The 17,194-nt window shown below is 50.6% G+C and overlaps 1 protein-coding gene across 1 annotated transcript in view; it reads left to right on the top strand.

Annotated features, from left to right (window-relative positions):
- Nucleotides 1-16,974, top strand: part of LSM3 (LSM3 homolog, U6 small nuclear RNA and mRNA degradation associated) — a 38,240-nt gene extending 21,266 nt beyond the window's left edge. The window contains exon 4 of the mRNA XM_018066885.1: nucleotides 16,763-16,974. Coding sequence (XP_017922374.1) covers nucleotides 16,763-16,915 — 153 coding nt within the window. The 3' untranslated portion in view covers nucleotides 16,916-16,974. The remainder of the gene's footprint in view (nucleotides 1-16,762) is intronic.

Here is a 17,194-nt window from a genome sequence, read left to right as displayed (position 1 = left end):
CCCTGTTGGAAAGTAGAAGAGGGTATTTGGCCAAGGACATGATTTATCTATGCCCATGAACGCCTCTCCTCCTCCTCCTGGAAGCCAGCTAATTATGTTCAGAGCTGGAATGCATTTTCTGTGGGCACCTAAAGTAGATTCCTTGCAGGAATGTCTGGCGAGTGGGTGCCTAGAAGAGACACATTAACGGAGGCTTGTCATTCTAGAGAAGAATGTCCGATCTTTTCAGTGGCGACAAAGTTCAGAGTTAGGGAGGGGGATGGACAGGAAAACAGTGTTATTCTTTGGAACCACAATTTTACAGATAATTTACCCACGAGAAGCTTTTTGTTGCCATGGGGTGACACTGTTATCTTTTTCAAGCATGCCAGGCAGCTAGCTGGCAACCAGGTGAGTGATGAGACGATCACCTCTGTGTTTAGTGAGCTCTCCATCACTGGAGGTAACTAAGGGTAGGTCCAAAGGAGCCCTCCGCAGAGGGTGGAGCAGAGAAAGCTCAAGCACCAGAAGAGAGTTTCAGCTCAATGCCATTCATCCCCTCCAACCCTGAGATTTGGGAGTTCTAGTCCCTTTCCGTGTCCTGTGCTCTTCTGAACGGACAGTCTGAGCTCCGCAGCTGCATGTGGGACAAAGGGTGGTTCGGGTAAGATCATAGGAAAATTTGAGATTCAAATCTCACAAAGAAAGATGACTTTATATCTGCTACAAAGCATGAGCCAGAATTAGAATTCCAGAAGGAGAGGGTGCGTAGGGCATTGTGTGTTTGAGGACATACCTTTCAGTAGAAAGTGTTTCCTGGACCATGTACTGTCCAGCCTAAAAGGAATTCGAGGCAGCCTCTGGGATACCTCTGGATGTAGCTTGCAGCCATAGAAGCCTCATCTCTGATTACAGACAGAAGGCACCCCAGCCTCCGAGACCCAGAGACGGTGAGCACGATGGTGGAGATTGGGGATGGTGTCAGCTTTTAATCAGGCACTTATTTCAGAGTCAATAACAGCCACAATGACAATGGGAGCTGCCAGTTCTCCTCTGATCTGTGCAGGTGTGATGTGTGATCTGCCCCACTCACCTCTACAGTGCTTCAAGGTAGGTGCCATATGCCTATTTCATAGACGAAGAAACACAGGCTCCAGAGAGCGGAAGTGACTTGTCTTGCAAACGGTGATGCCAGTGTTCACACTCAAGTCTGTCCGACTCAGCATTCATGTTCTCTCCACTGGGTCAACAGTCTTGATTGAAGAGTAGGGATTATTAACCCCAATTTTGCAGATAGAAAAACTGAGCTCTGAAAGTGGAAGTATCAGGGAAAGCTGAGTTTTGACTAATTCCCAATCTCTGCCAGACGTCCTGTGTGAGAAGAACCTTGTAGAGCCTCAGAGGCGGGCGGCGCACGCAGGGCGATTGGGATGATCCCTTCAGTCTGCAGAGGAGAACCCGGCTCGGGGTGGGGTGGAGGTGAGCAACTCGAGGGCATGAGGCAGGATGGTGGCTGGCCAGGCAGGGCGTGTGGGTGAATGCCTTCCGGTGGAGTGGGATGGGCCTGCGCTGACCACGTCCCAGGTGCCTTTGGGTTAGCAGGGATGCCTGGCTCTGAGGCTGCGGGAGGTCTGTCTGTGACCTTGAAGAGCATCCATGGGGCGGGGGCCCCAGGGGCTGAACTTCTGGCAGGAAAGCTGCCTCCCTGTGTGAGGACGTGGACCGGCAGACTAAGCCCCAGGTCAAAGTGTCACCAGCCCGGTACCTGTCCCTGTCGCAAACCTGGGGAAAGGGAGGGAACATGAGTGGGGCTTTCTCTGAGGAGGCGGGTCTTTATTCCCAGGTGCCGCAGCTCATTCTGCACCTTCTTGAGAGGCTCTGGGGGTAATGTGAGGATTCCCTGCATCCACCTGAGCTCCCTTCTTCCCCTCTGGCTGCAAGGGCCACGATCCTGACGGCCCTCTTTAGAAGCCATTCAGGTGCCAGGCCCTAGGCTTGCTACTCCACGTGCAAAATCTGACATAGAGCTTTCCCAGCAATCCTGTGGCCCTGCCCTAGTGAGCTAAGGCTCAGAGACAGTGAGTGACTTGGCCAAGCTCACACAGCTGATGTCACAGGGCCAGGATGGCAGCTCTGTCAGGATAGGGATTTCCGACTCTTGACTCACTGCTGTATCCCTGGTGCGTGGCACAGAGTGGCCACCCGATGCGTATCCCTGAGACCGTGTCTGACTCCAGGGCACGCCACACCTCGCTGCCTCTCGAAAGCACCGTGATGCGAGAATTCAGTTTTGAGTGAAAGTAGATTTAAAGGACGTCATTCAGGAATGAATCCATGCAGCCCTTTCCTTTCTGTATTTTTTATGCTCTGTAAAATATGACAGTGAAGAAAGCTCCCTGGATAGAATGTAAGTTGTGCTGTGTGTCTTTATGATTAGTAATCAGGGCTGCTGAAGAGTTAATTTCCTCCCCAAGAAGGTTCGGCAAGATGCTTGCGGGTTCAGTTTGCTTCCTTGCTTCCCTGCAGACCGCATGCGCGCTAACAGGCAGTTGCTTTTCCTCTCTGAAATGGTTCAAGGTCCTTTGATTTTACAGCTCAGAGTCTCTAGGTCACTTTCTTCAAGCCACAAATTTGTGACTTTATATATCCCCAGACTCTGGTAGTGCCGAAAGGGTAGCCTGTATATTCTCAAATTTCCAAAGAGGAAACTTGTAGCAAGGTCGGCTTACAATATCACTCCCTCTGTTGACTGGCATGGTCCAGGTTCACTGAATGCTTTGTTTACTGGATCATAACCCTCAATCACTCTTGGGCTCTCTCATTTTCAGCAACTGGAATTCTATAAATCACAACTGAGCGCCACCTAAACTTTGCTGACTATTAATTATTTCTCTCCTTTCATGCTTCAGCATGCATTTAGCATATCACAGAGCCCGATGCCGAAACAGTGAATGTTGAGTGAAAACCTCTCAGAGTTGAAAGGGATCCTGCACATCCCCTAATCTAATTTTTCCCAAATTCTGTTTCACAAAGCAGTTTCCCCATAAGATAGTGTAGTCAGAAACATTTCCTCTGTCAAGTAAGGTTGGCAGATGCTGTGTCCTCTGCCCTCCTGTCTGAGAGTCACTATGTGTAGGAGCAGCTGAAGCTCCCAAGAAGTCCAGCAGCACATTGCTGGACACGTTGCTGTTTGACTTTGTCCCGCCTGGCATCCCCAGAATTACTGGACCGGGCCGGGGGGAGGCTAGGGGGATTTTTTTTTAACCTCTGAAAACTGTGTACTAGAAAACCCCTTGGGAAATGTCAGAGTCTAGTTAGACTACACACATACACACACACACCTGCCAACCTTACAGATGTGGGAAGTGAGGTTCAGAAGGGGAAGGAAGTGGCCTGAAGCTGTGCACGGTTGATGGCAGAGCTGGGCCTGGAACCCACATGTCTTAACTCCCAGGTTCATAGCTCATATCACCTATAATGCCCAGGTAAGATTGGTGAAACAGAGATAGCCAGGTAATAAAGTATGGATTGGCCCAGCTTTTATTGTACTTGAATAAGCAAGTTTTTAAAATTTTGTTGAAGTATAGTTGACTTACAATATTGTGTTAGTTTCAGGCATACAGCAATGAGATTGAGCTGTGTTATACATACACACATATTCGGGTTTCCCAGGCAGCCCTAGTGGTAAAGAATCTACTTGCTAGCGCAGGAGACGTAAGAGACGCGGGTTCCATCCCTGGGTCAGGAAGATCCCCTGGAGGTGGGCATGGCACCCCACTCCAGTACTCTTGCCTGAAGAATCCCATGGACAGAGGAGCCTGGGGGGCTGCAGTCCACGGGGCTGCAGAGAGTCGGACACGACTGAAGTGACTGAGCGCGCACACACACACACGGGTTCGTTCTTTTCCAGATTCTCCCCTCATGCAGGCTATCCCAGAGTGTGAGTAGAGGCCCTGTGCTGTGCAGCAGGCCCTTGCTCGTCGTCTCTCTCCCGAGTCCCCAATTCCCAGTCTACCCCTCGCCCCTGCCTCTCCCCTTTGGTAACCACAGGTTTTTGATATCTGTAAGTGTATTTCTATTTTGTAAATAAGCTCATTTGTATAATTTTTTAAACGTTAGATTACACACATGAGTAACACTATGCATCTGTCTTTCTCTGACTTACTTCCCTCAGTACGATAATCTCTCGGTCCATCCATGTTGCTGGAGATGGCATCGCTTCCTTCTTTTTATGGCTGAGTAATATTCCATTGTGTATATACATATTTATATATATACACACCACATCTTTATCCATTCCACTCTCAATGGACATTTCACTTGCTTCTGGGTCTCAGCTAGTGCTGCTCTGAGCACTGGGGGGCATGTGTCTTTTTGAATCATGGTTTTCTCTGAATACATGCCCAGATAAACTGGCTTTTTGAAGCTTATCATATTGAAAAAGATAGCTGTGGAACAAGGAAACTTTGTGTCCACCCCAGGTGACTTTCTCCCTTCTGGAGTACGGGTCCTCACATGGCTTCTTTACCTCTTATCCAGCAGTAGATTATTTCTCATAAAGCAAACTGGAGTAGTGGGAAGATGGAGCGGGGCCAGCAACCAGGCCATCGCGTGGCAGAGCCCGATTGTCATTGTTAGTAACAAGCGTCACAGCCACCTACTGACTGGGGACAGGACGCTTCAGTGTGAACTGAGCTCGGGAGCCACACACCCTAGGTATGAGTCTTGGCCCCATCATGAAATAACTGTGTGATCTTGGGCAGGAAATTTAATCTCCCAGACCCCTGTTCCCCATGCGAAAACGCGGATAATAATAGCACCTGGATTTTCCTGGCGCTGCGGCCTCAGAGGATTTTGTGTCACGGTTCCTTCTCTGGGAACATTGAGTAACAAACACAGTAGTTCCTGTCTTAGAAGAAGGAGGTTTTCCAAAAGACACACAGAGGCTCACGAGGCAGCTGTGTCATAAAGCTGGAGGCGCTGAGCAGGGAGCCCAGGAAGGGCCTGTAGGTAGGCGTGCAGCCGTCACAGGGAGGCAGGGGTAGTGATCCAGGCAAGGACGAGAGGAGAGATGCTCCATCCACACAGGACATAAAGGCATATTTTCTAGCAACAACTGAGGCAAAGAACAGCTTTGGAAGACAAACAGACCATCTTAACCAGGATGTTTTCATTGACAGTTGACATAAACAGCTCCAGCTGGCGTAGGAAACGGGAGCAGGAGCGCTGACCAGACACGGCTGGTCCAGGGGCCAGAGCCGTGTCAGCAGGAGCCTGTCTCGCTCCATCCTTTGGCTCTGCGTCGCTTCTGCTTACTCAGCTCTCAGCCCGGCCTGCCCTTCATGCTGGCTGGACGGCCACAGCAGCCCCAAGGGGACATTCCATGGCCTAGCCGTCCTGCCTCCTTCTCAAATTTTCACACAGAGTCCCAGGATTCATTATGCTGGGCCTGGCACAGGGCACATGCCCCTTTCGGTCGCTGGGTCTCATTGCCCGAGTCACTTGTTTCCTCCTGGAAGTGAAGCAGATGTGGGGCTGGGACCCTCACCTTCTCCCTTTATTTCCTCCCATTTCTTTCAGTTTCCTGACCCTGTCTGTGTCTTCAGTTGACTGACTGCTTCCCAGGCTTCATGACCACACCTCATCTGGCCCCAGAAGGAGGTGGCCACCCTCCTAGAGGAGTCTTCTGGATTGAGTTGGGCCTTTCTGTTGGCTAGAAGTAGATTTGGGGGATGCCAAGATCATGGCATCTGGTCCCATCACTTCATGCGAAATAGACGGGGAAACAGTGGAAACAGTATCAGGTTTTTGGGGGCTCCAAAATCACTGCAGATGGTGACTTCAGCCATGAAATTAAATTTGTTTTAATTTAATTAAATTTCCTTCCTTACTCCTTGGAAGGAAAGTTATGACCAACCTAGATAGCATATTCAAAAGCAGAGACATTACTTTGCCAACTAAGGTCTGTCTAGTCAAGGCTATGGTTTTTCCAGTGGTCATGTATGGATTTGAAAGTTGGACTGTGAAGAAAGCTGAGCACCGATGAATTGATGCATTTGAACTGTGGTGTTGGAGAAGACTCTTGGGAGTCCCTTGGACAGCAAGGAGATCCAACGAGTCCATTCTAAAGGAGATCAGCCCTGGGATTTCTTTGGAAGAAATGATGCTAAAGCTGAAACTCCAGTACTTTGGCCACCTCATGAGAAGAGTTGACTCATTGGAAAAGACTCTGATGCTGGGAGGGATTGGGGGCAGGAGGAGAAGGGGACGACAGAGGATGAGATGGCTGGATGGCATCACGGATTCGATGGACGTGAGTCTGAGTGAACTCCGGGAGTTGGTGATGGACAAGGAGGCCTGGCGTGCTGCGATACATGGGGTCGTAAAGAGTTGGATACGACTGAGTGACTGAGCTGAACTGAACCGAACTGAATTCAGATAAACAGAGGCAGTGTGGTGTGTGACGCTAGCACAGCAGAGGAGTTTTCCTCCTAAGTGCCAACCGTGATTTAGAGTAGCTGCCTCGCAGAGGATGGTAAAGCTGAGCGCAGACTCAGAGGGAAAGGAAGCCGTGACTGATTAACAGTGTCTGCCAGGAGCACTGGGGTGGGTGCGGGTGGCAGACCTGCCGAGTGTTCCCCAAGCCTCGTTAAAGAAACAGCGCGGATCACGGGGTGTAACAGCCCTGTTCGCGGTTGCCGCCTCCTCTCGGTCTTGTGATCGCAGGGCAGTGACTCAGCCTTACAGGCGACAGTTCCCCGACTTGCACAGTGAGGACGTTCACCCTCAAGAGCATCTGAAAGGATCCATGGAGAGTGTGCACAGGCGCTAACCGTGTTACACCATGAATGGAGCTTTGTTTTTTGATAGAAATAGAAAGATACCTCGTTTTTCCAGGGGTCCCCTCCCCAAAGCGCCAACATTGCGTTGACTAGGATACCTCAGGTAGAAAGATTTTCACGGGTTAGAACTTTTCTTTTGATAAATGTACTGTTGGCTCCTCACCCTCATCCCATCAGACCTTCACAGCACATTGAATCCAGAGCCAGCTTCCGGCAGGGCGGCCAGTGCCTGCTTCTCATCACCTCTGCTGCCCGCGGTGCCACAGCCAGCACCATCTGAGCACTCACAGAGGGTCTGCCTGATCTCCGTAAGATCCCACATCACCAAAGAGAGTGCAAGTGTTCGTCTCGCAGTCGTGTCCGACTCCTTGCGACCCCGTGGACTGCAGCCCGCCAGGCTCCTCTGTCCATGGGATTCTCCAGGCAAGAATACTGGAGTGGATTGCCATTTCCTTATCCAGGGGATCTTTCTGACTCAGGGGTCGAACCCATCTCCAGCATTGCCGGCAGATTCTTTGCCCCTGAGCCACTGGGGCAGTCCCACCTCACTGAGGGACCCCCTTAATGACAAAGGGTGTGTGACAGCGGGCGCATGATCCAGGACCCACTGATCTCCATAGGAAGGCATCACCAGAAGCTGCCGTGGGCCCTCTAGAATGTTGGGAGAGCCTCCTAGAAGCAGAGTTAAGATGCCAGCCTAGGGGGGATAGACTACAAGATTGGAGTGCAACCTAACCAAAGTGCTCTTCTATCACTACGCAATGTCTTTATCTCTCCTTATAATTTATGTCTTAAAGTTTATTTTGTCTGCTTCAGTATCTGGCTTAGTCACATGCAAGAGCCGTGTCTGACTCTTGCAACCCCGTGGGCTTCTCCGTCCATGGGATTCTCCAGGCCAGAATGCTGGAGTGGGTTGCCATTCCCTTCCCCAGGGGATCTTCCTGACCCAGGAATCGAACCTGAGTCTCCTGCATTCCAGGCAGATTCTTTACCAACTGAGCTACGAGGGAAGCCCATATCAGGATAGCCACGCCAATTCTTTAAGTTAGCATTTACATGGAATATCTTTTTCCATCCTTTCACTTTCAACCCATTTGTGTCTTTGGATCCAAAGTAGGTCTCTGGAGACAGCATATCAATATTGTTATTGTCACAAATTACATCTTTATACACTGTGTGCCCGTTAATATATTTAAAATTGTTGTTTTATGTAGCTGTGCTTTAAATAATACAGGAAAAAAAGAGGAGCTACAGACCACAAATGCTTTAAAATTGGCTTTTACATTTACTGATGAGATTACTTTTACTGTTGTTCTTTCCTCTGCAGATTCAAGTCACTGTTTGTTGTTCTTTCACTTAGCCTGACGGGTCTCCTTTAACATTTCTTGTAGGGTAAGTCTACAGGCAATGAACTCTGTCTGTTTATCTGAAAGTCTTAGTTTCTCTTTCATTTTTGAAGGATACTTCCCGTGGGTATAGAAATCTTGGTTGACCATTTTATTCTTTCAGCACTTTGAATACATCTTCCCACTACCTCCTGGCCTTCATGATTCCTGAAGTGAAATTAGCAATTAATCTTATTTAGAATTTTGTACATGTTGACTCATCTCTTGCTGCTGCCTTTAGGATTCTGCCCTTGGCTTTCAACAGTTTGGTTACAGTGCATCTCAGTGAGGATCTTGAGATTCATTGAGATTCTTGGATGTTTATGAAACATAAATTGGATGTATGTGAAACATGTATTCGTATGTTTCATCAAATCTGCAGCATTTGGGGCCATTATTATTTCAGATATTCTTTCCGCTCCTTTCTCTCTCTGCTCTCCTTCTGGGATTTAAATACATATCTTTGTATGCTTAATGCTGTACTATAAGTCTCCTAGGCTCTCTTCATTTTTATTTTTTTTCTCTGCTGCTCAGACTACGTAATCTCAATCAATCGCCCTATATCTTTAAGTTTGCTGAATCTTGCTTCTGCCTGCTCCAACATGCTGTTTACCTCTCTAATAAAAATTTCATTGTAGTTATTGTACTTTTCAACTTCAGAATTTCTCTCTAGTTTCTCATATAGCTTCTGTCTCTGAATTGATAGCTTCTATTTATTGACAACATTATTCTCAATGCTTCCTTTATTTTGTCTGAACACATTTTTAAATAGTTGACTTACAGTCTTCTCTAAACTGAGTTCAGTGTCTTGGCTTCCTCATGGAACATCTCTATTCATTTCTTTGTTCCTGTGTACGGAGCATACTTTCTTGTGTCTCTGCATGGCACCTAATTTTTTGTTGAAAACTGGACATTTTTAACGATCGGTTGACTCATCTATGGCTGCACTGGGTCCTGGTTGTGTGTGAGGGCCTTCTCTGCTTGCAGTGAGCAGGGGCTGGGCCCTACCTGTGACACACAGGCTCCTTGCAGTGGCTTCTCTGCTTGCAGTGAGCAGGGGCTGGGCCCTAGCTGTGACGCGCAGGCTTCTTGCAGTGGCTTCTCTGGTTGCAGAGTGTGGGCTCTGTGGCGTGCAGGCTTCAGCAGTTGTGGCACACGGGCTTAGCTGTCCCGTGGCATGTGGTATCTTCCTGGACCGGGAATCAAACCCACGTCCCCTGCATTAGCAGGTGGATTCACCACCACTGAGCCACCAGGGAAGTCCCGGAAACCGGACATTTTTACTACAAAATTGCTATACCGGGGCAGGCCTGGAAGCCGTATTCTCCTCCCTCTCTAGCGTTTCCTGTTGCTGCTGTTGTTGCTGTTTGTATGCTTGGCTCTCTTCTCTGAGTTAAGTTTGTAAAGGCTATATTCCTTGTATACAGCCACTGAAGTCTCTGTTCTGTGAGACAATGGTCAGCTAATAATTTGACAAATCTCAATAGCCTTACATGACAAAAAATATACGTTTGTATTCTTTGCTTATAACAACAACAAAATCTCCCAGTTTATGCAAATAGACTTCATGTATGTGTTGGGCCATACCTTCAGATCTCAGCCAGGTATTTCACAATTATGCCTTAATCTTTGCCTCCTGCTTGTGGAGAGCTTCAAGGTCAGCCAGAGGTGAGGGTGAAAGAGGAGAATGAAAAAGCTGAGTTAAAACTCAACATTCAGATAGCTAAGATCATGGCATCTGGTCCCATTCCTTCACGGCAAATAGATGGGGGAAAAGTGGAAACAGTGACAGATTTTATTCTTGGGCTGCAAAATCACTACAGACAGTGACTACACCCATGAAAATAAAAGATGCTTGCTCCTTGGAAGAAAAGCTATGACAAACCTTGACAGCATAGTAAAAAGCAGAGACATCACTTTTCCAACAAAGGTCAGTATAGTGAGAACTATGGTTTTCTCAGTAGTCATGTATGGATGTGGGAGTTGGACCATAAAGAAGGCTGAGCACTGAAGAATTGATGTTTTTGAAATGTGGTGCTGAAGAAGATGCTTGAGAGTCCCTTGGACAGCAAGGAGATCCAACCAGTCAATCCTAAAGGAAATCAACCCTGAATATTCATTGGAAGGACTGATGCTGAAGCTCCAATAATTTGGCCACCTGATGTGAAGAGCCAGATCATTGGAAAAGAGCTTGATGCTGGGAAAGATTGAGGGCAGGAGGAGAAGGGTGACAGAGGATGAGATGGTTGGATGGCATTATCGACTCAATGACCATGAGTTTGAGCAAACTCCGGAAGATAGAGAAAGACAGGGAAGCCTGCTGCGCTACAGTCTGTGAGGTCTCAAAGAGGTGGACCTGACTTGTGACTGAGCAGCAGCAACAGGCCTTTCCTGAGCTTACGTCCATTCCTGGGCACGCCGGTGACCTTCTCGATTCCCAGCTTTTAAAGCCCTTCCCTAAAATGTCTCCGTCTGTAGCCTTTCCTTCTAAGCTTTTTTATTTGTCTATAGTTTGTCCCAAGTATTATCCTTTGCCTAAAGTGGCAGTTAATACATTTACCTTTACATGGTTTTGACAAATGCCCTGTGGATAACAGTTGCCTCAGTTCTTGGAGAGCTTAGTGGTAGCTGGAATAAAGAATTGGTCCTTTAGGGAGCCACAAGACAGGTCAAAGCGAACAACCACAATTCTTTGGGAATTAGATTTATTCTGTTCCATTATATGCTAGACACTATACCAGGAATGTAGGTGGTTGTTTTCAAGGCCGCTGCTGAGTCGGGGTAAGTCAGAACACCACGAGGCTCTGTTATCGAGACTCTGGCGGGTTTTTCCTTGATTAAGCATTCTCCTGGTTGCTGTGAATTTTTCATTAGTTTCTCAGGTCCCAATACATTTGGTTCTCTTGCCAATTTATTTGCTCCTTTTGTGAATTAATGAAATTTTATAGTTCCCTACTCCACCATTTTCACTCTGGGGTGCTGTCTTTTAAGATGCAGTGTGCAAAAAAAAAAAAAAAAAATTCAGTGTGCACTTTGAAGCAGTGGCCATTATATGAGAACCAAGTATTAGGAAAAGAGGCCCTGTCTGTCCCCATTTCTTCAAGGAAGCTTCATGTCTTGCTTCTGACTGTATTCCTTTCTTTTCAAGCATAAAATAGTGAGTGCTTAGATGGACACAATGGTTTGCTCATTGAGTGGCTGCCCATTGTACCTGGAATGAAAAATAAAACCCAGCGCCTTCTCTAACAGTCTGCAGGACCCTGCAAAACCTGACCGCAGCCTCCCTCCAGCCTCCCAGAGGCCCCGTCCTCCCAGTCTCCCGCCAGTCTTGCAGCTCAGTGGTGAGATACCGCAGAGCCTTTGCGCATGTGCTTCCACTGCGGCGGTCTTCCCATCGTTTGTTGCATGGCGGATTCTTCCTTACGTTTTAGCTTTAAAGCCACTTCCTGAGAAAGGCTTTCTCCAAGACTTCTAATATAATCATTTTCCTCCATTATTCTCTTTCAGAGTACACTTTGTCCATTTTGTGCTTACAGTAAGTTGTCTTGGTACCTTTGTTGTATATTATACATATGATTAATATCTCTCTCTTGATAACCGCACAGCAATGTTGCGATGGGCCCTGACTGTCTCCAGAGCAGATGGGTGGCAGTGGGGAGGCTCTGAGGGTTGGGTGGGAGTGAGGAGGCCTTGCTAGGAGCACTCCGAGCTGGAGCCTGGCTTCTCTCCTGGCCATGGGGATGTGGGATCCGGGGGCGGGGGGGAACCGTATTTCTAGTGACGTTGAGAGCTGCCTCCTGTCTTGACCCTGTACCCTAGTGCTGACCCGAGATAGCAAGAGTCTATCCTGTCTCCAGGTGGTGAGGACCTCCTCTCCTCCTGACCTCAGAGCCAGGCCTCTGTACCTGTCTCTTCACTGAGACCATCCACCAGGGCCAGCAGGGGCGCCAGTGGTCCCTCCTCTTCCTTTCCTGACCACTCCACAGGGCCTTGAGGCCCTCTCCTTGAGGCGCTCTCTCCCCCAGCTCCTCTGCTCCAGCCACACTCACTCCCTTGGTCGTTTCATCGTCTCTCCTTTTAGAAGGTTTTGTTATGTCTCGTAGATGGTTTTAAAGGCCTCCTGCAGGCCAGCAACCCCCAAATCAACACTGTCAGCTTGGGCCTCCTCTGCACGCTGTGTTCAAGCTCGCTCCTGCCTCAGGCCCTTTGCAGGGTTTCTGTCCTGCCTGCGCAGCTCCCCACAGTGCCCCCGAAGCTTGCTCCTTTATTTCTTCAGATTTCTGCTCAAACGTCAGCCTCTCTGCAGAACCTCCCTTGGCCACCCTGTGTCAACAACAACCCACGTCCTCCGAACTTTCTGTGCCTTTAATCTGCTTTATTTTTTTTTTTTCAAAGCACCTATCATCATCCGAAATTCTATTTTCTCTACATTCTCTGTTCTTATGTGCTTCTTACCCGCCACCCCCGTGAGTTCTGTGAGAGTGGGCCCGTCTGGTTCACCTCCACAGCCCCTCTGCCCGAAGCAGGGCTGCTGCAGGAATGGGTGGGTGCACTCAGCACGCAGTTATAGATGGACCAGTGGGCATGGATAGGTCTTCCTTCCCTATGGGTCTCACGGGTACACATTTGAGCAACTCATCTAGTCATCAGAGTTGTGACCTGGGAATTCTTTGTTTTCATTTTCACCATTTATCATGAAAATACTCTAACATAGTTACTCTAAGTATGGGACTATACGAACCTTCTTATAGTTAATATTGCAGCTTATTTGGAGACAACTGTGAAGTCTGTGTATGCTACTGCTGCTAAGTCACTTCAGTCGTGTCCAACTCTGTGCAACCCCATAGACAGCAGCCCATCAGGCTCCCCCGTCCCTGGGATTCTCCAGGCAAGAACACTGGAGTGGGTTGCCATTTCCTTCTCCAATGCATGAAAGTGAAAAGTGAAAGTGAAGTCACTCAGTCATGTCCGACTCTTAGCGTTCCCACGGACTGCAGCCCACCAGGCTCCTCCGTCCATGGAAGTTTCCAGGCAAGAGTACTGGAGTGGGGTGTCAGTGCCTTTTCCGATCATGATTATATATACCAATAAAATTTTTACACGTGTTACCACCTCAGAAACAGATGACATTTTTTTCTCTAGAGTTGCACTTTAAATTTACAGTAGCCTTCACAATACTGTCACGCATATCGCCTTTGGCTGAATGAACGTCAGTGAATTGGATGGGATTTTTAAAAAAACAAACATCAGAGGAGTTAAGCGGTTTTCCGTCTGACCCGTGCGGTGCCACTGACATAGAAACGACCGTCTCTTAGCAGTTCTCAGTGTACTTCTCATGTCATTTTATTTTTATCTGTACACAAGAAAATCTGAAAACGAGTGCAGTTATTATTTTTTAAATGTGGAACCTGCGTCTGTCTGTTCATTGTCTTCAGCTGCGCCGGGTCTCCGCTGTGGACTGGGCTCCTCCCTCGTTGCTGAGCGTCCAGGCCGCGCCCCGGTGCGGCGCCCAGGCTCTCGTTCCGGTGGCTTCTCTTATGCGGAGCATGGGCCCCAGAGCGCAAGCGCCAGTGTTTGTCGCTCGAGGGCCTGGTTGCTCCAAGGCGCGTGGGATCTTCCCGGACTGGTGGTCAAAGCCCTGTCCCCTGCACGGGCAGGTGGGTCCTTTTACCGCTGGACCACCAGGGAAGTCCTGCGTGGAATTTTTTAAACACAGACACTTGATGGGAATGAAAAGTCCTGCTTCGAGTGGGGTTCTAAAGAAGCAGCTCGCTCCTGACTTCCTGCTGACCTGCAGAAAAGCAAGGCATTCACACCCTCAAACCTCCTGCTCCTCCTTGGAAGCCTGACGCTGCTTGCAGAGGGCAGCGGGGCTCTTCTTCTGTGGACCCAAGTCTCTGACCTGACCTCTCTGCAGAACCCTGGACAAGACCTGTCCTCACGCTGGGTCTCCTTCCTCCCTCCGTGAAGCCTCCCTGGGCGTCCGGCTCTGGCCTTCTGTGGTCTGTTTCCATCAGGGGAGATGGTGTGGCGCTGGTGTCTGACCTCACTGGGAAAGCACGCCAGATAAGCAGGCCGGCTGTCTCCACAGCCTTCATCTGCACCTCTGCTCCTCCACATGAGCCACGCCAGAGCTCCCGGCACAGCGGCCCCCATTGATAAAGTGTCCTGAAACTTCTCAATGAGCCCACACACTGTAACCGCAGTGATAACAGGCTATATCTGGCTCGCTCGGAACCCTGCCCGTGTTCCACACAGGGCCGTGGCCGCGGTTATCTGCTGAGCATGAATGGCCTGAGGCAGAACAAGCACAGGGGCCTGTGCGGCGAGAAGGGGAAGTGATGGACTTCTGTGGCAGGCTCCAGCGCTGGTCTCAGCAGGTGAGAGGCCGAGTGGATGTTGACAGCCGCCTCGGAGCTCACACCCGGCGTCAGCACCCTGCAGGAAACAGATGGCTTCAGGGCCGCTCTCAAGCCTTTCGACAGCTCGTGTTCTCTGAGAGTGCTGTCAGAGAGCGACAAGGACAGGCCCAGGAAGTCAGCGTTCGCTGGCCGTGGGGTGCTCTGGCGGAGGAGGGCAATGGAGGGGAGGCACTTGTGGAGGACGTGCAGGCGCCCGGGGTGGGGAGGCCGCATCTGTCCCGTCAGCGCTGCCCGCCACCTCCCCCCTGCTCCGGGGGCTCGGGGCCCGGCTTACCCACCAGCAGCGAGGGGTGAGCAAGCGAGGCCAAGCCCGAGAAGGAGAGCCAGGACCCCAGAGTCAGGACGGGCCAGATCTGGAGACCGTCAGAAAGGGGGAGCTGCTCGGGGCAGGAGGTAAGAATTCACGATAGGGCAGGAGAGGTCAAGTGAAAGCAAGTGGGAACCAGATAGGCGTGGTGGTCAGAGACGGGAAGCAGTCGCTCATGAGCCTGCCGGGTGACGCCCCGTACAGCGGCCCGGCTTTAAAACGCCCCAGAGCGGGCGCTCTGCTGACACTGCCTCGTGAGCATCAGTTCAGAGGAGCAGACTCTTCAGGGTCGTCCCCAGCACACGCCTGACACGGAAGCGCCTTTGTCGTCTTCTCACCTCGAGCACCTGTGTCATGCAGCGTCCGTGAGCCAGTCGGTGCTACTTTCAGCCACGTCGGTGTTACTCTCCAGGCCAATCGGAGAAGAAGCACTAAAGCGGCAGCTTTCTAGTCTCTCCCCCCCGTGCAGCCAAGCCATAAGCTATGCCCAGCCCGCGAGGGCCGCCCACACGGCCTCGGCTCTGCGCTCCAGTGTCGTTGAGTGCAGCAGCAGAGGACGCGGTGAGGTCAGCACGGTGAGGTCAGCACGGTGAGGTCAGCATGGTGCCGTCTACCCAGTGAGGTCAACACGGTGCCGTCTACATGGTGCGGTCAACACAGTGAGGTCAGCACGGTGCCATCTAAACGGTGAGGTCAGCACGGTGCCGTCTACACAGTGAGGTCAACACAGTGAGGTCAGCACGGTGCCGTCTACACAGTGAGGTCAGCACAGTGAGGTCAGCACGGTGAGGTCAGCACAGTGCCGTCTACACAGTGAGGTCAGCACAGTGAGGTCAGCACGGTGAGGTCAGCACAGTGCCGTCTACACAGTGAGGTCAACACAGTGCCGTCTACACGGTGCGGTCAGCACTGTGAGGTCTACACTGTGAGGTCAACACAGTGCAATCGACGCAGTGTCGTCTACACAGTGAGGTCAACACAGTGCCATCTACATGGTGCCGTCAACACAGTGCCGTCTACATGGTGCCGTCAACACAGTGCCGTCTACATGGTCCAGTCAACACGGTGAGGTCTACATGGTGTGGTCAACACGGTCAGGTCCACACGGTGCGGTCCACACGGTGCGGTCCACACAGCGTGGCTACACTGTGTCCTCTGCTCTGTGCCCTCTGCACTGTGCCCTCTGCCCAGCCACACAGGTGCTCACAGCGCCAGGCTGCCGCTCTGCATCCCAATTCCCCCGACAGGCCAGAACGAGCCCTGAAAGCAGTGTGCCCCACACCCCACCCGCCTCCACTGCCAGCCCCACCGGGCTTTGGTGTCAGTCTGAAGAGATCACATTCTCTCTTTCTGCCCAGAGTGCGTCACTGCGAGAGCCCGATCTGGGCCGGGTGACTGGAGGAAACTGGATGGGTTCCCGGCCTCTCATGAATCAGGTGTTCACAGCCTCATCCTTTCGTTCAGAATGAATTCCTGGAACATAACCTGCTTTCTGATCAGGCAGAAACACCTCCACCGACACATGGTGTCCTTTGGGATCACGTCCGTGGACCCTCAGGGCAGCCTGTCTTCAGAAGGAGAGTCGGGCGGGGAGAGGCAGGCAGCTGTCCGCTTGGGCAGGGCCTCTGGCAGCAGAGGAGCTTGGACTTTGAACAATGGGAGTCACTAGAGGGTTTCAGGCAGTGGCAGGGAGTGATCAGATAGTCACTGTGAAAGTCAGCTCTGTCATCAGAGGGCTGTGGGATCCTGGGAATGGGAGGGTGGGGGAAGCGGCCTGGGAGGCTACTGGGTTGCCTGTCCATCCACTCATTTCTTCTTTCTCCGCAGAGCACTGCCCTCCAACCCTGTGTGCAGACCCGCTGGACCTCAGGTTCCCTCCCCTCCCCCAGCTTATGGGAGAAGGACCCCGGGAAGGTGAACGAAGGGAGTCACTGCCCGGATGGCCCAGTGGTCCAGGGCCTGAGCTCAGCCACAGCCTGAGCTCCGTCTGTGGTCAGGGAACATCCTGCAAGCCATGAAGTGCAGCCAAAAAATTTAATAAACAGATAAATAAAACTAATTAATTAATTTAAAACAGAGAAGAGGTTCATTCAGATGGTGGCGCCTGCTATGCAGAAAATAAGACAAGGTGTTCTGACAAAGAGCTAGCAGGGGGCTTCCGTGCTGGCTCAGTGGCAAAGAATCTGCCTGGGCATGCAGGAGACACGGGTTCGATCCCCGGTCCGGGGAGATCGCGCGTGCCACCGAGCAGCTCAGCCC

The sequence above is a fragment of the Capra hircus genome, chromosome 22 (genome assembly GCF_001704415.2).
Source record: "Capra hircus breed San Clemente chromosome 22, ASM170441v1, whole genome shotgun sequence".
Lineage (NCBI taxonomy): Eukaryota > Metazoa > Chordata > Mammalia > Artiodactyla > Bovidae > Capra > Capra hircus.
The sequence above is the reverse complement of the archived record's forward strand: the minus strand, read 5'-3'. Positions and strand labels throughout refer to the sequence as shown.